A 23,348-nucleotide genomic window follows, 5' to 3' on the forward strand; every position below is an offset into this window, starting at 1 on the left:
CTTTCCTCTTTTATTCTTCTTCTTCTTTTTCTCTTCTTCTCAGCTTTCAAGGTTCAACAACGTCCAATTCTAGGATCATGGGCCGAACCAGCACGAGGCTAACAAGCTTCTGCTTAAACCATGGTGCAACTCCAATCCGACGAGTCCGGTCTCCACCGATCGAGGCGTGTGAGCCCCTCGAGCCTTCTGCCATTGTGGAGGAGTGCAGTGGTGTGACAAAGAAGGATGTGGAGGTTGGCAGAAGGATCATGGTTGTCGTAGACTCGAGCCTGGAAGCTAAGACTGCCTTGCAATGGACGCTCTCTCACTCGGTCCAGAGCAATGACACTATTGTTCTGCTGGACATTGTGAAGCCATCCAAGCATGGTGAGATCTTGATTTAGTTTGGATCGGGTCTCGTAGTGAAGAAGCAGGCTAAGTGTGGAAGCTTCTGAATTCTTGTCAGGTGACCAGCTTCAACGGGAGAGAGATCCAAAGGGTTCTGGGCTTCTCTATGCTCTGAAGAATATCTGCCAATCCAAAAGACCTGAGGTAAAAGAGTTATATATGTTCTTTTCTCCTTTTATATGTCGCTCAATTCAGCAGGCTGAGCTGCTAAGCTAAATAAGTTGATAGAATTCTTGTTTATTAGAAGGATATTTGCAAAATGTTTTCGTGTTTTAGATGTAATTTGATGAGTTTGGACCTAGCAATCCTCCACAGATTGGATTAGAAAAGTTGGATTCTCATGGGTGGAAGACTTGAATTAAGTTATAAACAAAGTTCTGTATTTGCAATTCATAAACTGGTGATATAGGACCACATAAAAATGACAAAATTTTAACATTTGAAAAATTGATAACACCAATTTTTGATTTGATACATGGTTATATCTAACCTGTTGATGTTTGTGCAATTTTTCGTAAGATTAACATGTAGATCAGGTGGCTCTGGCTTCGCTTTTCATCAAAAAAAAAAAAGAAGATTAAGATGTAGAACAGATTATAAGTATTCTTTTTTAGAAAAAATTGATCACACCAATATTGTGATATGATACATGGTTATATCTGAATCAATCGAATTTCCCGTAATTTTTTGCAAGATTAAGATGTACAAAAGATTATAAGTAACCTCGTTTTTTTTTAAAAAAATGAAAAAAAAAAAAAAGGCAGATCAAAAACAATTTGTCTGATATTTTCAAATCATGAGCCTGGTCAAGCCATTTGACATGTAATAATGATCTTTTCCTTTTACAGATTTGCCAGAAACCCCGTAAAATATAAGAATAGTTAACTTTTTTTTTTTTCTTTTTTTAAGAAAAACTTCGAGAAGTCACTAATCATTTCATTGAAATAATGAAATGAAATTTTGAGACATTTCTTGTACATGAAATCCTCATCAACAACCTTGAATATCTTAACCACTCGGAAGTATCAGAAGTCTATTAGACCAAAATATAATCAGAAGATGCCAAGAAATTTGTTGTCCAAAGCAATGCAGAACAGAGTACGGTGGCGAGTATCACAATACTATAATTAACAGGAATTAAAAATGCCACCGGGCTTTGATTTGAGCATTTCGCCTAAAGCAACGAATTGGCAGATGGGCAAGTTCAGAAGTCAATTACTATGGGCAAACTTGAGTTCAACTGTACAAAATTACATGGCTTTAGAACTCATCATCCAATGACTAAGACTAGGTAACTAACCAATAAAGATGAGAATTTATTGAAGACAGTGAGACCAACCTTTTGTTAGGCAAGCATCCTCGACCACCAACTAATCTTTTGGTCCAATTCCAACTGCCCTCTTCTTCATGGTGTCCTTTTGTGGACCCTATACATAATGCAACATTATTTTTTAAAAAAATTATCAATTAGTGAACAAAGATGTTTAAAGTCATTAATCTCCAGCAACAAAGCCTGGTAACTTTTGTCAGGTCCAAGTTGAATTTTCTCTAGTGGAAGGGAAAGAGCGAGGGCCGACCATCATTGAAGAGGCCAGAAAGCAGGGAGCCTCTCTCCTTGTCATGGGGCAGAAGAAGCGATCAATCACTTGGCGTCTACTAATGATGTGGACTGGAAATAAGATTGGAAGCAGCATCGTAGACTACTGCATGCAGAATGCAAGCTGCATGGCTCTAGCAGTGAGGAGGAAGAGTAGGAGAGGTGGTGGATATTTGATCACTACCAAGCGTCACAAAGACTTCTGGCTTTTGGCTTAATTAAGGGTACTGCGAATGGTTGCTGAAACAGGAGATGTGTAGTTCAAGTGTAATGTGTCATCATAAAAAGAAAGATGGAAGCCGTAGGTTTGTTAAATCCTCATTGCCATAAGAGAGGAGAATGCCTTGACTCAGTATTAAATCATAATGCCTGCTGAGGAAAAAAAATAAAGTGGCTGACAACTTTGTTGTATTATGGAATCAGTTATGTACTCTTCAAAATTCAAACAATAAGATATTAGTATGACCATGCAAGCATTTTCTAAATGTTTATTTTGTCTTGTTGGGGGGGGGGGGGTCATACAAGTGCTGAAGCCCAACTATTCAGTCTTCTTTATTTGAAGACAAAACAAATATTGTTAAAAAAATTAAAGGCCCTTTTCAGCACAAATTTGTTGTTGTTTTCTTTCAAGGAAAAAATGTGGCCAATCAGCCCCGTATCATTTCATCAGAGAACAAAAAACAGGTTTGATCAATTTTAAGATTAAAAAAGAAAAACATTTATTCAGCCTTCTTTATTTGAAGACAAAAGAGACATTGTTAAGAAAATTAAAGGCCTTTGCATCAGAGTACAAGAAACAAGTTTGATCAATTTTAAGATTAAAAAAAAAACATTTATTCAGTCTTCTTTATTTGAAGACGAAAGAGACATTGTTAAGAAAATTAAAGGCCTTTTCAGCACAAATTTGTTGTCATATATAATCATTTTAATGTTTTCTTTCAAGGGAAAAATGTGGCCATTCAGCCAGCCCCGTTTCATTTCATTAGAGGACAAGAAACAAGGTTGATCAATTTTAAGATTAAAAAAAATATATTTTAACAAAAAAAATCGCCGTTGCCGGGGATCGAACCCGGGTCACCCGCGTGACAGGCGGGAATACTCACCACTATACTACAACGACTTGTATACCTGATTCAGCCATTTATCCTTTGTTGATCAAACATAGTTTCATAACATTTGAGAGAAAATTGGACCCGGATGAAAACCTCCAGCTTCAAGTATGGAACCCCCTCGACATGAAAGAGGGGTGTCCTCTTGGATCAGTTCTCTCATTTCTACGATGCCCTGCACCCCCATCTTGGAATATCGTCGTAGGTCATAAATAAACCTACTAATTAGCCATATCATCAGGATTTTATGTACGCCAAGTACCAAAAAAAACCTGATTTAATGGAGAAGGCTTTTACTTTAAGCCCTTTACGATATATATATATATATATATGTCACCTGAAATTATCCCAAAGTGTTGCCCAACTCACAAAGTAATGAGACTGACAAGAATCTAGTGAAATGGTAACCCACAACATCTTGAATGAAAAAGCCAAGTAGTTGTCTGTGAGCAAACTTTGCCAACATTTAAAGAACAAAACTCAAAGCTAAACCAGAAATTTTTTGGCAGTACATATGAAAAGTTGAAGACAAGTGGAGACTTATAGATAGACAAGTGGAGATTCCATTGCAGGAAGAGACAGACAGACAAGCAGATGATAGATAGATAGATAGACGACGGATAATGTTGTTCTGCTAGTAGCCATCATCATGGAGTCGGCGGAAATAAAACTTTGGATCACTTTCAAAGTCCTCCCTCGAAATATAATGCCCCTACCTTCCAGGAGCCTTCATCAGTTTCCCATCATTTCCATCAGAACCACCCATGACAAAACGAGAGAATCCCCACAGCAAAAGAAAACCAAAAGCATAAACAGCTACAGTTTTGACTGCATCAGCATCTTCCTCGGTAAAGTTGAAATCACAGAAACAGGCACCTTCCCTTCTTCTTCTTGCCCTGCTTGCTCCTGGAGCTACCCATGTCCTCGCTCTCTGAACTAAGAAATTCTAAAGCCTTGGTGCAATGCCCTTGGAGCTTTGCCGGGAGATTTGATAAGTACTTTATATAGCAACGTGTAGGTGGAATAAGAAGCTGGTGGTTGGGTTCATTTATTCTATTCTATTTGGGCTTTAATTCCTGGGTGGCTGTTGGGAATGGCTTGTCGAATATGGAACGATGAACGTGCATGGGAACCGGCTTGTGGCGTATGGAACGATGAATTCGCATGGGGACATGGAAGAGAATAAACGATGGGACTTCTCCACTACCCGGAAAGGAGGCCGACTGGACGTCTGTTAAACTGGCGAGCCAGTCCCAAAGTGTTGCCCAACTCACAGAGTAATGAGACTATGAGAAGAGTCTCGTGAATGGTAACCTACGACACTTGAAATGAAAAAGCCAAGTGGTTGTGTGTAAAAGAGCAAACTTTGCCACCATTTAAAGAACCAAACTCAAAGGAAAACCAGAAATTTTATGGCATTACATATGTAAAGGTGAAGACGAGAGAAGATTCATAGAAGTTAATATCGATCCACTGATTTCACTTGCATATGTACATAGTTCTATTGCAGGAAGATGGATGCATGGATGGATAATGTTGTTCCACTAGTAGCCATCATCACGGAGTTGGCGGAAATAAGCCTTGGGATCACTTTCAAACAGCGCTCTCGGAATGTATTGCCCGTTCCTTCCAGGAGCCTTCATCAGTTTCCAATTATTTCCATCATCGCTTGCGGCACCACCTTTGCCAAGACGAGATAATCCCCACAGCAGAAGCAAACCAAAAGCACCCCCAGCTATAGTTTTAACTGAACAAACCTCATTTTTCCCTTCCTTCTTCTGGCCTGCCTTGCTTCCGGAGCTACCCATTTTCCTCCCTGTCTAAGCTGAGAAATTCCAAAGCCTTGGTGCAATGCCTTTTAACTTTGAAGAGAGATGTGATAAGTAATTTATATAGCTACGTATAGGTGACATCCGAATCTGGTATATGGAAATAGCTTGTGACGTGGGTGTCTTTAGGCCTTCTGTTTTGTAAACAAAAGGAAGGGGGAAGAAGGTGCAGTAATGCTTCTCCTGCAAGCAAAGAATAATACCAGAAAGCAAGATGCAAGAATGCTTCCCCAGCAAGCGAAGGATCCCAGCACTCAGGTTCCCGGATGAATGATGATGGAAGAGCTAAAAATCCTGTAAGAATTATTAAGGGCCTGCTTGAATGATGGGTTGAAAATTTTATTGGTTTAGTAAAATCGACAAAATTATATATAGAATTATAGGTTGGATTAGACCTACATTCATCTTAGAATAGTTTTGGAGTGGGTCAGTCTAAACCATTACTCATGCCCACCCCTGAACCAATGGGGCAGAATAAATTGCCATCTTTAGGCGCCGGAGTTTATACCATCACAAAGCATTTAACTAGACATTAACTAACTTGATATCCATGTCGGAGATTGCATTCATTAAAAATACTGGTCTCTTTTTCTTCTATTTCTGGATATATGGTGTCAACCTATGCCTTAAAGTAGCTGGTCTTTTAATTAGAAACCAGTTTAATATCATGGTTCAGGAGAGACCTCGCAAATCTAGTCTACTCCCAAACCTCCTCACTTAAAATAACCAGGCTATTGTTCAAAAGCCCATTTAATGTCATGGTTTCGAAGTCACCCCACATTTAAAATAACAACTGGTTCGTATAAGCTTAAACACATCATTTATTTAAACAATCTTCTCATATTTTTCCTTTTGATTTGTAAAGGAGTTATCCAGAAGATACCCTAATTCACTTTGTTAATCTTCTGTTTGATACAAAAGATAAATTGAAGGAAAAATGGATAAATGAGGAAGGATGGATGATGGAGAGGATGGATGGATGGAATATCCATCCTTTTATATATTTGGTGAAACATAGAAGAATGGAAGAAAATATATTTTTTTTATTTGGTATAAAATGAATGAAAAAGAGGATCGATGATATTTATAAAATATTTTTATTAAACTACCCTTCAATAAAAAGTATTATTATTATCACTTTATAATATTTATTTATACTAAAGAAATAAATAATATATAAATTTATAATCATTATAATTTATGATTATATAAAAATTATATAAATATTTAATTAAAATTTAATTTAATATAATATATGATTTTATGAATTAATCATATATTAATTATATAAATAAATAATTTATTTATAATTTAATTTAAATAGTTAACTAATATTATATAATTATTAAAAATAATAAATATAAATAGAGAAATAGAAGATAATTTTAATTATTTGATAATAATTATGAAAATTATGTACTAAAATTAAAATAATTAATATTAAAATTTAATAGCATATGATTAATAGTATATATATAAATATATATGAATAATATGAATAAAAAAGTGAAGAAGTATTATACTTTTGTTAAAAAATTAATAATACAAAATTTTATTAATATAGAAATCTACCTCTCAATCTCCATCTATTATTCTTCACATCTTCTTAATTTAGAAGGATGCAAATTGATGGATCAAGATAGATGAATAATTCTTTCTTTTCATCTATTTTTTTTTAAATTTTTAAATTACAAAAATAAATTAAAATCATCTATCATTTCAATTCTACCCATCAATTCTGTCACCATCCTAACCAAACATGGGGTAAATATAAAAAGAAGCACCTATGAGTAAGAAGGAATACAGGTTAGAAGAAACAGAGGCTTTAATGAGTTCAAGATATGGACAAACAGAGTGATCAGAATAAATTTCGAACTCAAAAGGAGCCACAACTAGAAATAGTATTTTAAGAAGATGAATTCACCAGTGCTGTTATTTTGTCCACAGTACGTACCCGATGATGATCCTTTCTTTTTCCCATAAAGAAATTTTCCCAGCTCTTCAAAGTCCACAGCATATTCTAAACCGTTGTATACACCGTGCCTTTTCTCTTTAAAAAGACTCTAGCATATATTCCTCTCTCACCATATCTCCCAGCAAATCGCCAAAACTAATTGATCTGTGGCCGACTTAGATATTTTGGTAAACTTTTTCGATCTCCAACAAGTCCAAACATCATGCATTGTTGCTGGTTTTCCTCTCAATCCAAGCTGTATTTTGAAAGTGACCAGATGCTTTTCGCCAAGGGACATCTAATGAACAAATGGTTGATCGACACCAAGCTCGCTCCACACAGCAGGCATTCAGTACCAATGTTCCATCCTCTTCTCACAAGATCTCCTGTTTGCAATCTATTTCACAGGACTAGCCAGAGGAAAATTTTTGTTTTCTCAGGCACAACAGTCTTATTTTCAGTATAGTATTGATTATTCCCACCACAAAAAAATAGGTCTTCATCAGAATAGAGAAGTACTACTAAAAATAAAAAACAATACCGCTAATACATTAAGTGGTACTTTTATCAAATATCAAACTAATGTCGTCAACAATTGTATTGCTGATTCGTCAGCATGAACCAGTGATATTTTCATTGTACCATTAAAAAATTATTTATAATAATATTTTTTCAATATTTATTAATATTTTAATATTATCATAAATTCGATTAATCGTATAAAAAATATCATAAAAAAAAATAAAAGAAAATGTAACTAATAGCAGCACATTGAAATATTACAAAACATTAATTAGCGACGTCTACAAATGCTGGCAAAATATTGTTAATCCCTAATAATTTTATAAATATTGCTACTAAATTATAGATATATATATCTTTTTTACTGTTTGATTTTCAAAACTATTTTAAAATTATTTAGCTCTTCATAATAACTCACTAAATATCCATACAAAGTATCTATAGCTTAGATATAGCTTAGACAGAGATAGATAGATAAACGACGAATATAATTGTTTGGCTGGTAGGCATTATGATAGAGTTGGTGGTGGCAAGCCTTCCAATCACTTTGAAACACCTCACCCGAAATGTACTGCCATTTCCATCCAGGGCCTTCATCAGTTTCCCATCATTTCCATCACTACTTGCGGTCCACCTATGACATAACGAGAGATTCCCCTCAGCAGAAGCAAACCAAAGCACCAACAGCTACAGTTTTGACAGCACAAGCCTCTTAGCTTGAAATCACAAAAACAAGTATACTTCCCTTCTTCTGGCTCTGTTTTGCTCCCGGAACTTCCCATTTTCCTCGCTATGTAAACTGAGAAATTTCAATTTCTTTCAAACTTTGATTCGTTCTTTTATGGATAAATATCATGAGAAAGTTGGTCAACTTTTTTATTGACCAACTTACCCATGTTCTCACAGATTTCAAGATGGATAAATTATTTTTCATGAGTGGCATTTACCCATAAAATAAGAAGAAAATTTTACCCATCCAGAGAATGGCTAAATGATTTTTCCATCAACCAGTAAAGTGATCTCTTAATTTTATTCCTAAAATATCTTTTTTTTCGTTTCCGATGCCTCTATCGTTAATGCCTAATAACTCAGACTAATAAAATATATCTTTATTAGAAGTTGATAATTTTATTATGTTAGGATAATTTGGTATAAACTAAAAGCTTAGTTTGGTACAAAAAAAATTACTTAGTTTGGTACAAAAAAAATTAAGCTTTATAAATAAATCATCAAATTTGATCCAAGAAGTATAAAGGGTATTATGAAAAATATGGATAAAGTTTAGCAACTTATCCGGGAAAGTAATAATGCAAAAGAACATAGGTAATATATTTCAAAGCCACTTTCTCATGTATAAAAGAACATAGGTAAGTTATTTTTGTGTTTAAATGTTACCTGAGAAATATTTACCCAGAAAAATATAGTTTTATGGATAAATTTTTTACCCATAAAAGAACGGGCCAAGGGAGAATTGGCTAGCAATTTACGTAGCCACGTGCACGCGATATGAGAATCCGGTAGTTGGGTTTATTTATTCTATTCTATGTATATATTGGGCTGCTGGGAATGGCATGCGTATGGAACGATGAATCTGCATGGGAAACGGCTTGTGGCGTAGGGGACCATGAATTCGCATGAGACTTAGAAGGAAAAATTACTAGTTGGATCAGGGCTACCATGAATCACTACTATTTTATTAGTTGGAAGGAGGAAATAAAAAAAAAAGGATTAAACACATAGTAGGTTGTATTCTTTTTTATGCATTTCATGTGTAACACCAACACAAGCTACAATGTATTTAATCTTTTTCTCTCCTTCCAACTAATGAATTATATAAGCATGATCCAACCAATAATTTTTCACTTGGAAGAGAATTAATGATGGCTAGTCATACGAGGACTACTCGACTACCCAGAAAGGAGGATGATTGGGTTCCGCTAAACTGGCGAGCCAGACCCAAAGCCAAAGCAATCGAAGCATATGGTGGTTCAGCACCCTGCAAGCGGACCTACCTAGTTATTCATTTTGCTAATTGATTTGTTATAAACAAATGGCCATTTACTGTACCATGGAATTATCCAGGCTTGCTATTTTACATGGGCATGGACTCGAAACTCTTAACACGACCAGCTTGCCATAGCCTACCTAACCTGATTGATGGGCACATTAGGTTATAAAGAATTATCCAACTATTTAATTTTGAAAAGGACACAACTAAGTTCCCGATATCAAAAAGTAAAGAGTAAATTATCTTAACCCCCTTGGAGATTTGTAGTAATTATATAACATCATCTAACATTTCAGAAATATACATTTAACCTCCTGATCAAATATAAAAATTTAAAAATAAATTATTAAAAATAAAAAATATAAAAATATTTTAAAATTTAAATAAATTAGATAGTGATGGCATTAATAAGATCATTAATTTATTTAATAAAAAAATATTAGTAAGAGATTATATATCATGTATATAGCAAAAATTAAGCAGTAGAACGTATATTTTTAAAATGTTAAATGGAAACTATATTTATCTCAAATTTTGCGAGATGTCATTATAATTCATTCAAAAGTAAAATATATGATCGTCATCTATCTATTTAGACTAATTAACTGCATTTGGGGCTTATAAGAGAAGCAAAACATTGGCTAAGATTCCTCAGGGAATGCTCGTTTTTCCGATTGATGTGATCAGCATCCAGAGAAGAAATTAATAGAGTGGGATTTTTTCTCTCTAATAGGTGTTGATGAGGTAGGTGATATGACACCCGCCTTTTATTTAAAAAGAAGTGAGTGCAAGAAGAAGACCAGGAGGATGGATACAAATTAATCGGGCTTAGATCACAATATGAAAGAGAAACATGAACAGAGCAAGAAACCTGCAGATCTATGCAGAAACATTCTGAAACAGGAAAAAACAAGTTGAAACTTAGAGGCATCACCAGGCGCTGGAAGAACCCCATTCTGTTGCAGCAGCTTGTGGGCCTAGAGAGTTGCAGAATAAACAGAGGAATTAAAACCAAACGAAAAGAAATTGATATGAGAGGCTGCTTCTTTTTCGGAGTCCAAGACCAATCCTAATTTATTTAGAACCATCCAGTCCTGATTTAGTGGAAGAAACCCTTCAGTGATGATAAGTCTATTCCGAAACATCCGGAACACTGGGCCATTGAAACCTCGACAAATTCTGTGGGACAACCATGAGGTTTCATTCAACCGAACGGTGCTTCCTTTATTTTGTGCCAAATTTTTGCATGTTCTGTGAACAGCTTAGCATTACGAATATTTGACCAAAATGAGAAGAGCTGCAGACTCTTTACAGCAACCCAGCTTAGAGAGTATTTCTTATTCAGAAAGATTGGCGAGTTCCGTTCTTTTAAACATATCCAAGCGGTGGCAGCAATCAGCATCAGAATCACCGGCTACGCCGCTTTAGGAGTTAGGACAATCCATACGGGAGTTTATTTAGTGCTACACTAATTTTTTTTTACAAACTTTTAGACACTTATATAAAATAAAGAAATCTAAAAAAAAATTTGATAAATTTTTATAAATAAAATATTAAATTATGATAAATAATATCAGAATAGATCTGATCTATAATTTATATGGACTGAGATATCGTAGTACTGATTTGTTGGGCTGACCGTCGATCAGTCAATCATGATATTTAGGAAAAAAATATATAATTTTACCATCTTAGCTCGATGAGATTTTAAATAATATCTTCTGATTCGATTTTTGGATCGAGGTTTCTCATGGTTGCCTTCCGAGCTATTTCCGAACGCCATCTCCGGAGGCGCTCAAACGGGGACCAAACGCCAGTGCAACGTCACACCAAACCTACGTATATTTACCCCGCTCATCATTCACCCATCGCACACTCGCTTATTTACATGCGGCCTCTACGCCTTCACCGAGGGGCCACAAACTGGGTTCATGTTCGATAAGTACGTGGATGAAAAAGAACACCTGTCCACCTTGACTTCGAGTCTTCTATCTTCATCATAAAATAAAAAAATAAAAAAAAAAAAAAGAAGTGGGGTTAGGTTGGGACTCTCTGATAGAATTCTTAAAGAACAACATATTCCTATCCTTCCTAGCCTTCCATTTCCCTGTGATTCACCGAGCCTTTACTTTTCCCCACAGCGAGAGAAGAGATGAACGGCGTGATAGGGTTCTTAACGCAGTTTGTCTCACTGCTACTCAACGTCGTGTATGCCTTCGGCCAGGGAGTGATAGAGTTGTTAAAGAACTTGGTCCTACTATTATTCCATCTCCTTTCTGGCTTGGGCCGGAGCGTGATAGAGTTGTTATTTGTCCCACTACTCCACCTCCTGTCTGCCTTCGGCCGCTTCTTGACCGATGTTTTAAACAATCGGACCATCATCCTCGCTATCGCCATCGCCATCCTCTTCCTCTGCTTCGGCCGCGGCGGCGCCGGTATGGTGGCGGAAAGATGATGAAGGCCCCCGGGATCGATGGCCGGCCGCTGCACGCCCGGACCTCCTTCGAGAGCAATCCCCAGGTTTACTTCCGAAACCTCCGTGCTGGCAAGTAGCAACTAGCTATATATTATGTGATAGATTGTAATATTTAATTAATGAAAGGAAGAAAGAAGAGGAGTCCTTGAGATTTTTCCCAAAATTACACTGTACCTCCACTCTTCCCAGCATGTTAGTCGTATAAGGTGTCTATTCTGTTGGTATCGGTGGTTGTTTAATTTTTGATGCTAAACGTTTCGGTGTTGTTGGTGTTGTTGAGGAATGTTATTGGGCTTTCCGTTCTCAGAAGGATCAATGCTTTACTCCGTTTTCTCAACTCGTCTGCTCTTTGTCCTTTTTTTTTTTTGCTCAATTTTTTTTTTTTTGTTTTTCCCTTGGTGTAGAGTTAGGTTAATTTGGTGCGAGGCAAGACTCTAGCTAATAAGGTAACGGCATTTTTTTTTTTTTTTTGGAGCAATTATTGATTGATATAATTTTCGTGACAGCTGGTATGTGTGTGGACTGGAATTATTAATAGCCACCGTCATGGCTATTTTTATTAAAAAAAAAGTCATGATACTGATATATTGGTAGAAGAAAAAACGTAACTTCTGGGAAAAGAATCCATCGTCAACAAGTAGTCCCCACCACCGCCCCCCGCAAAGCCCGCCGGAAAAAAAAAAAAAAGAAAGCTTATTAAAAAAAAGTTTATTTGAGAAGAGCGAGGAAAGTGACGACAACAAAAATTTGAAGAAAAACCTCCAAAACCTTTGAAACGGCTTTCCTGGCGACTGAGGGGCATATGTTGGTGACGCGCGTCCTTTTGACCATTTTTTTTTGCAAATAAAAAAAGTAAAAATTAATATTTTAGCACGATGTGATAATGCTTCTTCCGCAAGCCAAGTATCCGAGCGCAGCACTTTCGGTGAGGGTCGATTATGATGGAAAAGCTAAAAATCTTATACCAGTACGAATTACTAATAATAATGTCTATTACCATCAACGAGGATTATCGAGCTAACCATTTTGACTCTCATGAACTGGACTGAACAGATTCCAAATAAAATCCGCTATATATATATTTTTGATAAGAAAACAAAATCCGCTATATTGAAATACTAAATAATAAGCCGAATGTTCAGAAATTATAATTTAACTCGATTTTAATATTTTTTAAAAAAATTGATAATTTTTGAGACCCACGTCGTGACGCTACATCTTTCAGAGAGCGGTGTCTTTGGCGATCGGATCTAAATTTTTTTATTTAGGATCTAAAATGAATCTAATTAAATAAAAAAAATTATGAGATTTTAATTGAATATAGCTTCTAATACATAAAGAATCTAACAAAATGATTGAAGACAAAATCGGCATCAATCCAAAAAAATTATCGAATATAATATGGACCACTTTGGCCACTATAAGTAGAATTGAATAAAATTTAGGAGTAAAATCCATCACATCAGAAAGTCGATTTGTAAGTTAAATTTTCAGAGATCATAATTTAATCATAAGACATCCGATTTTAATGATATTTTTTTTTTAAAATTGGATAGTTTTTCGATATCTATGACGTGATATGTACCCATCAAGGAGGCAGCACCCCTAGTGATTGAGGCAAAATTTTTTCGTCTGAACTTCGAAATAGACCTATCAATCTAAAAATTTTTCTTTTAGGTAAGATTGTGATCAAGCATAACTTTCAATTCAAGAGAAATCCAACGAAGCAAAAAAAAGCAAGCAGATATAAAAGTCGAGATCTATCTCTTAAAAAATTTTAATTTTTTTTCTAGATTATTTCTACTAGACATATATTTTAAGTAAAAGAATCTCATTAGAACTAGAAGAGAAATCCGATTTAATTTGTATAAGGACGGATCTTGTTATTATAAATAGAGGGTATGTGCCTCTTTTTTAATCAATAAAAAAAATAAAAGAGAAAGAAAAGAGGCTTAAGCCCTACTTTCAAAAGCTTTTGTCTTCTTCTATTTTTTTCTTTGAGAGATCCAAATTGAGTGAGCTGAAAAAAATCTTCCTTCTCTCTTAATCAGATCCACCTCCAAAAAAATTTTAGTTTTTTATATATTATTTTACCAGATATATCTATTTTAGATAAAAAAATCCGAATAAAGATAGGAAGAAGAATCCAACTCAATTGTACTAGAGCAAAACTTCTTCTAAATAGTAAAAAGAGAAATCTAACCCAAATTGTATAGGAATAAATTTTTCTATTATAAGTAGAGGCTATATATATCTCTTTTCATCAACTAAAAAAAATTGAGGCTTAAGCTTTATGTTTATAATTTTTCCCTCTTCTGCTTTTATTTTACGAGATTCAAGTGGAATAGCTTGAAATAATTTTTCTTCTCTTCAATCAAATTATATTATTTATTAGTAAAACTTAAATACATGAGTAATATCCAACCAAGATTGGTTGCCAAGCATGTCAATATTTGTTGGGGCAATCATAAACAAATCAAGCATCCTTTAAGAAAGGGAGTTGGTTGAATATGATATTCCAAATCAGTATACATCAGATTGATAAGCTTTTTATAAACGCACAAAATCTGCATCCAATTAGTGGTAACATATTTACTTTGGACTCCATAAATTGATGGATAGCATAGGCTGTAGGAGTTTATACTATCCCAAAGTATTTAAACTAGATACTAGCTCTATATTTAGTTAGGGTCATAAGAAGATGGATAGATAGAATTGAAAGAATGAATAGCCTCTATACATTATTTAGCTCAAAAAGTTATAGAGAGAAATAAAAAAAATTATCCATCCATCCTGACCCATCAATTTACTTCTTTTCAAATTTGCGAGAATTTAAAGGATGGATAGAGTATTGAGGATGGATTTTTGCTTTGACAAATTACCTCTTATTAATTTTTTTAAACAAAATTATAACACTTCCTCACTTTTTCACTCATATTATATATATACTTTATATATATTATTAATCATATATAATTAAATTTTATTACTAATTATTTTAATTTTAATACTTAATTTTTATAATTATAATTAAATAACTAAGATTGTCTTCTATATTTCTATTTCTATTTATTATTTTTTAATTACTATGTATAAAATATTAATTAACTATTTAAATTAATTATAAATTAATTATCTATTTATATAATTAATATATGATCAATAATTAACTTATAAAATTTTCAACTATTCTGTCATATTTTATTAAATATATAAGAAGATAAATGAAAGGTCCATCCATCTTTACTCCCTTACCTTTCCACTGTATAAAGTAGGGGATAAGTGACGTCATGTCAACTCTAAAGAAGGCATTCGGTAAAAAAAAAAAAAAAATAGGTACGACGCTTTCTCTTCCATTTTAGAGTCCACTGCCTTAAAACAGCCAAACTAGTTCAACATCAAGGTTCAAGAGATACCTATAAATCCTAGTCTCCTCCCAAACCTCCTGATCATTTAAAATAGCTGGTCTTTTAATCAGAAACCAGCTTAATGCCATGGATTCAGAGACACCCCATGGATTTAAAATAACATCCGGTTCACGTGGGCTTCGACGGGACACCGTCATTTTAAACAATCTTCCCGTTGTGCTGTACGCGTAGTATTCTAACGACATAGCACTATTTTATTTAATATCTAATTATTAAATATTTTATTTTCTAATTCTCACATATCTAAAAAAAAAAAAACCTTATGCGTTGAAAGTTACTCTCCGAGGCTCAAGCGAAACGTAGATTCTCTCTGCTTTGTTGACTCATGCCTCCATATCCCAAAACAGCTGACAGCGAAAAATATAAAGAGGCCAGCACTAATATTTGGTCCGACCAAAAAAAAAAAACACTAATATTTGGAAATGTATTTGCACCCCAACCAAAAAAAAAAAAAAACACTAATATTTGGAAATGTATTTGCACCCCAACCGTAGAGACGCCTCAACATTGATCCCCTGAACTTTTGTGCTCGGCTTTCTGGTCCTGTACCTTATACAGTGAACCCTGATTAGATTTCTCCAAAGAGTACGGTGGGATCCAAATTGGATAGAGAAGGCCACAGAGGGTCGAGGTATTGGAGTCAAAAAAAAAATAAAAAATAAAAAATAAAAATAGCCCATGCTATTGGCAAAAATTATAAAGTATCTCGTATAATAATTCAAAATTTTTTTTAATCAAAAAAAACAAATAATCAAGGATTATGAAGGTCAAGCTAATTGAGAGATTTTTTTCATATAGTGTAATCATTTAAAAAAAAAAATTTATTAGAGAGAAAATTATATTGATAAAGAAAATTTCGTATATTGTGTAACAATTCAAAATTTTTTTTTATTGATAAGATCATGCAAATCAAGAAACATGGAGAATCAAGTCAACTAAAAGATCTTTTCATATAGTACAATAATTTAAAACACTTCCTTTCAATATAAATGTATACTATTTTTGTAAAATATTTTCTTCAATAATAAATGCACTATGTACTATTAATTTAGGGTCAATAAATAAATTATGTGTGACATTTTTCTCTCAAATATATCACCTCAAATTCTTCCTTAAAATTTCTTTACAAGGGATCACAGGACCTCTATACAGGTTCCTCCATGGTAGCGCACAGGATGTTGGTATGGACTTGGTCCTAGTTTATGATAATGAGACCTACATTTGTTTGAACCTTTGCATTCCTAATAACAATACCGGAGAAACAATTGATAAACAGTTTCTCTTATCGTTTAGATTTATTAAACCCACTGCTCAGATCGAGACACACCATTTCAATCTACATTATTAAGTCGTCATATATATGACCAGATAAAATCTGCTAGTGGTATTGTCACGCAATAATTAACTAAAGTGGAAACACTACAGGAAAAATGGCCATTAACGACGCTATTAATGGTCATTAACGACGCTTTAAAGCGTCGCTATTCGGCTTTACGACGCTTCGAAAAGCGTCGGCAAAGCGTCGACTATGCAAGAGTGGGGACGAATATCGCCGACGCTTTGTAAAACCGTCGTTAAATTTTAACGACGCTTTAAAGCGTCGTAAATATTTACATTAACGACGCTTTAAAGCGTCGTTAAATTTGTCTTAACGACGCTTTAAAGCGTCGTTAATGTAAATCTTTACGACGCTTTAAAGCGTCGCAAAAGACAAAATTAACGACGCTTATAAGCGTCGTTAATGTAAATATTTACGACGCTTTAAAGCGTCGCAAAAGACAAATTTAACGACGCTTATAAGCGTCGTTAAAGGTTTTAAGAGGAAAAAAAAAATACAAATATTATTTAAAAAAAAATAATACAATACATTCCTGTACGAAATCATATCACACCTGTACAATACAATAAACATGTACAATCACCACATTCACATTCACACCTGTACAATCACCATCATTCACATCACCTGTACAATACAATAAACATGTACAATCACCACATTCACATTCACACCTGTACAATCACCATCATTCACATCAAAAGCAAGCTGAAATAGAAAATTTAATCAAACCAAAAGACAATATTTTATATAAATAAAAATAAAGTACTAATCGTCCATTACAATCAAGAGTAATATAAATAAATATAAAAATACAACAAAAATAAAATAACATCAATCTGCAGGCGGATGGTCGTCGTTGTCTCCACGTGACGTGCCGCTATCTCGATGGATGCCTGATATGCCAGGAGCCTACAAAAAATATATCAAAAGCATGATTTGCATATCTATAAATAAAATATATAAATCATTAAATTAATACAAAAATATATATTTAATATTATGTGTTTACCTGAGATGAACCATACATCTCTAATAAAGATGTAAGGCGATCAATCTGTCCCCTCATGGCCTGCATCTCGGCACGGCTCTGTCGCATCTCCTCCATCTCAGCGGCACGACTCTGTCTAATCTCCTGTATCTCCGCCTCGAGTCTGCGAACGCGTGAATCCTGAGCATCTGTTGCAGCATGCTGCGTATATCTACTAACCTCAGATAACTGAGTGGGGGTGACTCCTACTCCATAACCCCTCACTCGGCCGTAGCGCTCTGGTCCCATCAACTCTGTGAATACCTCGGCCTCGATACGGCTCTGCTGCGTAGATGCTGCAGACTCGTCGTCACGCTCCGCAATGAGAGATGTAGCCCTCTCCTGTATTTTTTTTGAAAACAAGAGTTATACATTAATAGCTAACAAAATTAAATTTAAATCATTGCAAAAAATATAATATTAACAATGCCGTACATATAAATCTCTCGACTCATCTCGAACAAAAGTACCATCCTGATGAGTATGAGTCATCCGGTAAAACTCCACTTGTCCGGGTTCCCTCCCATGCTCATCCTCCTACACAAATAATTTCAATTTTAAGCAAACAGTTATGATAATTTAAAAAAATATATGAGTATCATGATACAGACATGGTCCACGATACATAATGATATTAGTTATATAAATATTTGAACATAAAAATTAAAAGTTAATTATGAAAGTTTAAGGAACATACAAACTCCTGTCGGAGTCGTGCATAACTCTTCGACCCCGATGTATGAGGAACAGACTGAGCTGCTCGTGCAGCTCTACCAATAGCAGAATAAGTCTGTAAAATAAAGTAAAGAACTTGTTATATATACAATATATAATAAAAATCAATATTTTTATAAAATATTTAAGAAAAAAAGATAATAAACAGATAATATACCTGTGCCCTCTCGGAGAACCAGTAATGAACCAACTCCATCCACTGATGAGGGGGTACATCAGGAGGACAATTCCTAGCAACCTCCTCCTCTGTCATACCCTGTCTCATATAGTCCTTCTTCAATTGTGCTTTATATTCTTTCCATTTGCGGTTGAGAGACTTCATTACAAAATCATGAGTGGATGGAGGGAGAACAAACTTGCTCTATAAAAAAAAAAGTTAAATGAAATAAATTATATAAATGATTAACAATTAATATACAGTATGAACATCAATTCATTACCTCTATAACTCGGAGGAGCTCAACTTTGTACGTTGGAAGCATGTCATTCCATTTTGCATAGCCCAACGGACATAGCTGAGGCCTCCGAGCAACAGTCCCCAAAAATGAAGTCAATAAGCAGGCAGCTTTCTTAATTGGCTGACCTAGCTGATTGCACTCCACAACAATCCTCTCGCCCTCACGCATCTGCCACACATCTCGTACTACTGTGGGTCCGCGTCTGGGGCGTACTCTCCCGGATCCGTCTGCAAAAAATACATAAAAGTAACTATATCATAAATATACAAAAAATGAAATAAAAAAAAATTACATGAAAGACAATATATACCCTGCACGTGTATCTCATCATCTGGCTGATGAACAGGAGGATCGTGCTGTGCTGATGATGAAGGACAGGGCTCAGAATGCTGTGCAGCTGAACTGGCCTCAGGCTGCTGTGCTGAAGAAGACGTACCGGCCTCTGTCTGTGAAAACTGGAACTGCACACCAGCATATCGTCCCCTGCGACGCATGATGTCACCTAGCATTTATATAAATAAAAGGTAGAATCAGTTAATATATGGAGTAAAATAACACAATAATTAATGCAAAATATATACATCATAAATAATTATTACCAGTAACAATCAAGCAGTAGTATTTTCTTCGAATTCTGTTCTAACCAACGTCGTCGTAGCATTTAAATCATCAGCTGGCACAAAATTGTAGGGCATACATTGTGTATAAGTGTCATCGTCATCATCCTCCACTTGGTTTCCCATATCATATAAGTCTCTAGGTTTTGTTTTGATGACAGTAAACCAATCTTTATCTTTTGCGTCTTGTACATAAAATACTTGACGAGCTTGAGATGAAAAAATGAATGGGTCATCCTTCAATAACACACCAGTGTGTATCAACCTTGAAAAATTTACAAGTGTAAATCCATTTGCATCTTGTTTCAAACCCCTTGGTGAGTTTATGTCTATCCAATCACATCTAAACAGTACTACTTTAAATTTTCCATAATAATCCAACTCATAGATATCTTTAAGTGCACCATAATAGGATTTTCCATCCGCTTCCACCATAACACCGCTATTCTGTGTTTTTCTAAATTTCTCCCGTTCTCTAGTATGAAATTTAAAGCCATTAATTATGAAACCATTATATCTATTCACAATCTTGTTAGGTCCTCGAGCAAGAGCTATTAGTTCATCTGACTTATTTGTCTCCATCATCTTTGATACCTAACAAAAAATGATATGACGAAGTGCAGTTGAGTTATCTGATATTAAATATGTATCAAAAATTAATATATCCAATAATTAAATATAAATCACACCTGATTCGAAAGCCACATAGGGAATAACTCGACCAACCATCGCTGTTCAATCCTTGCATTAGGACGAATGTTATGATTGGCTCGTCTCTGATAAATTAAAAATTCACTGCATAAAATATAAATATATCATTTAGAACATTATATCTAATATAAAATTTAAATTTTGATGTCATTCCTTAAATATACTAACCTGCGATGGTCAGATATTATGTCACTATGAAGTAACACATAACGATGTGCTTGTGCTAAGGATTTTTGATCAAGTACAATACCTTCACCTCTTCCCAAGAATTTTCCAGCAGTTAAGAACTTATACAGTTCTGCATTCTCCACAAAGTCATTATGCCGTTGAGGTCGACTAAAAATAGTCTCTACACCTTGAAGATATCTTGAACAAAATGTCAAACATTCATCCGCAATATATGCTTCAGCAATCGAGCCTTCAGGATAGGCTCTATTTCGCACATTGTGTAACATGCAGGAGGCACATAAATTCTATCATTAGCAAGCATTTTAGGATGAAGTTCCTGTCGGATACCCATTTCTTTTAAATCAAGACGTGCCTTCATGTTATCTTTGCTCTTTCCATCAAGGTTTAAAAATGTTCCAAGTAAATTATCGCAAACATTCTTCTCTATATGCATGACATCAAGATTGTGCCGAATAAGATTATGTTTCCAATAAGGTAAGTCAAAAAAGATACTTCGTTTTTTCCATAAATGTTTACTTGGCTGTTGTGTAGATGCTATCTGTGTGTCTTCCTCATTTTCATCCTCGAAATAATTGTCTGGATCTTGAAACAACTCTGCATCTATAGTACTGATACTGACTTCCTCTGGTAACCCTTCGTGCACTGAGCTTTCAACATCATCCCTTCCTCTTTTTTTAGAGGACTTTGAGTGCTTACCATAGCTGTAATTCATGCCATCCATTTGTCTATGAACATCAGTTCCAGAAGGTGGAATAGGGGCACATCCCAATTCTATAGTACCATCAAACAAATTTTTCTGAAATCGAAACGGATGATTTGCTTCCAACCATCGACGATGTCCCATGTAACAAAATTTACCTCCATGTTTTAACCAAATTGAATGTGTTGAATCTCCACAACAAGGACATGCGACCCGTCCCTTTGTACTCCAGCCAGATAAATTGGCATATGCTGGAAAATCATTAATAGTCCATAACAAAGCTGCCCGTAGTTTAAATGTTTGGCCGTTGGAAGCATCAAATGCATCAACACCCTCCCACAACTGTTTCAATTCCTCTATCAAAGGCTGTAGAAAAATATCAATATCATTGCCTGGACCCTTATCTCCTGGAATAACCATTGACAAGATAAGTGATGATTGTTTCATGCACATCCACGGTGGCAAATTGTAAGGTATCAAAATGACTGGCCAAGTGCTGTAGGTAGAACTCAGGGTCCGAAATGGATTGAAGCCATCAGAAGCTAAGCCAAACCTAACACTGCGAACATCAGAGGCAAAATCAGGATGCCTATCATCAAATGCTTTCCATTGAAGACTATCTGCAGGATGTCTCAACATTCCATCCTTTGTACGTCCTTCATGATGCCATCTCATTGATGAAGCTGTTTTTGATGATGCATAAATCCTTTTCAATCTAGGTATAAGAGGAAAGTAACGCAATACCTTGGCCGATTTCTTTTTACTCCGCGTTGCATCCAATTCATTCAGTACATCATCTCGATCTTCTTTTTGTGTTATCCATCTTGAAGATCCACATACATTGCATGACTCTTGATTAGCATTTTCACCCCGATATAACATACAATCTTTCGGACAACTATGAATCTTTTCGTATCCAAGATCCAATTCCTTTACTACTTTCTTGGCTTCATAATACGATGGTGGTAAACGAGTGCTTTCTGGAAATGCATCCTTTAATAACTTGAGCAGCATGGTAAAACTCTTTCCAGACCATCCATTCAAATATTTTATATGAAATAAATGTATAAGAAAAGAAATCTTAGAAAATTTTGTACAACCCGGATATAATTCTTCGTCTGCATCTTTCATTAAGGTGTGATAACGAGCTGTCTCATCATTAGATGTATGTATGGGCTCCTCAACATGCATACGTTCCGTATGCGTACATCCATCAAACATCCCAACTGTTTCTTGTATACTACTGGATTCTCCTAAATTTTGAACATCAAATCCAAAAGCATCTGTGATCAAACCCCTTATATCATCATCTCTTGCAGAATTGTCTTCTAAGCTAGTGGATCCGCAATGAGTCAGGGGTTGGTTACATGATGATGGCAACATAGATTCTCCATGAAAAATCCAGTCGGTATAACCTCTTAAAAAACCATTCCATACCAAATGTTCTTCAACATTTTGTGGATCTAAAGAAGAACTATTTACACATTTCCGACATGGACATAAAATCTTTCCATTCAAACTACTTTTCTCCATACCAAATTTAATGAAGTCATGAACTCCATCTAAATATTCTTTACTATTCCTTGGTTTATTTATCCAACTTTTGTCCATTGTAGGATAAAACTGACCGAACTTGCAATTTATCTAAAAATAAAAAAAAATTATACAATCTATATTAATGCAATGAGTAAAAAATATCAGTCATTTCATAAAATTCAAAAAAATAACAGCTAGATAAAGTTTACATAATAAATGCTTGCTATCATCAACTAATAGGTAAAGAAGGTCCTATCCCATTCAGAAAATGTATTAATTCTATAGGTCAATTACAAAAATCAAATGATATGCAACAAGAGCCGAAAAAAATTTCGGCAGCATTTCCCCTTAGTTCTTCCGTATAGGAAGAACAAAAGGAAAATACCATCCGAAATTTTTTCCGAACCTCTGAGCATACCATTTGATTATGGTAATGACCTATAGAATTACTCACATTTTCCAAACTGTCCATACTGGACAATCAATTGATCAATGTACATAATTCTTTTATCCGTACAAAAATAAATAAATGTACGGATATAATAGAATATGTACATTAATCAAAAGATGGGTCTATGTTTCTATGCAATGTAATTTTTTTTTAAAATTAATTCATAATTAACATTGCCTGGCATTAAATTCACAACCATCACAAAAACACCCATGAAAATCTACTTAGCATGCATTTGAAAATCTAGCCATTTCTGTGATAAAAAGTTGCAA

The 23,348-nt window shown here is 34.8% G+C and overlaps 2 protein-coding genes and 1 non-coding gene across 3 annotated transcripts in view; 1 reads left to right on the top strand and 2 right to left on the bottom strand.

Moving 5' to 3' along the window:
• Window positions 1-2,444, top strand: part of LOC105056066 (uncharacterized) — a 2,484-nt gene extending 40 nt beyond the window's left edge. The window contains exons 1-3 of the mRNA XM_010938130.4: window positions 1-366; window positions 446-531; window positions 1,918-2,444. The exon at window positions 1-366 is cut by the window's left edge and continues 40 nt beyond it. Of these exons, the coding sequence (XP_010936432.1) occupies window positions 78-366; window positions 446-531; window positions 1,918-2,202 (660 nt within the window). The 5' untranslated portion in view covers window positions 1-77 and the 3' untranslated portion in view covers window positions 2,203-2,444. The remainder of the gene's footprint in view (window positions 367-445; window positions 532-1,917) is intronic.
• A 588-nt stretch (window positions 2,445-3,032) lies between these two features.
• On the bottom strand, window positions 3,033-3,104 carry TRNAD-GUC (transfer RNA aspartic acid (anticodon GUC)). The gene has a single exon. It is a non-coding gene; the product is annotated as a tRNA-Asp (tRNA).
• A 14,266-nt stretch (window positions 3,105-17,370) lies between these two features.
• On the bottom strand, window positions 17,371-19,381 carry LOC140853338 (uncharacterized). Its single transcript, XM_073247840.1, has 7 exons — window positions 19,183-19,381; window positions 18,855-19,099; window positions 18,572-18,775; window positions 18,377-18,469; window positions 18,115-18,216; window positions 17,662-18,021; window positions 17,371-17,561 (listed from the first exon to the last, which is right to left on the bottom strand). The coding sequence occupies exons 1-7, from the start codon at window positions 19,379-19,381 to the stop codon at window positions 17,484-17,486; spliced, it is 1,281 nt and encodes a 426-aa protein (XP_073103941.1). The 3' UTR covers window positions 17,371-17,483.
• Window positions 19,382-23,348: the final 3,967 nt, after the last annotated feature.

This window comes from Elaeis guineensis, chromosome 13, assembly GCF_000442705.2.
Source record: "Elaeis guineensis isolate ETL-2024a chromosome 13, EG11, whole genome shotgun sequence".
NCBI lineage: Eukaryota > Viridiplantae > Streptophyta > Magnoliopsida > Arecales > Arecaceae > Elaeis > Elaeis guineensis.

Coding starts and splice junctions, on each gene's coding strand:
- LOC140853338 (XM_073247840.1), bottom strand. CDS start 19,381: ATGCTAGGTGACATCATGCGTCGCAGGGGACGATATGCTGGTGTGCAG. Junction 18,217..18,376: donor CACGACTCCGACAGGAGTTT/GTATGTTCCTTA, acceptor TTATTTGTGTAG/GAGGATGAGCATGGGAGGGA. Junction 17,562..17,661: donor AGATGTATGGTTCATCTCAG/GTAAACACATAA, acceptor TATTTTTTGTAG/GCTCCTGGCATATCAGGCAT.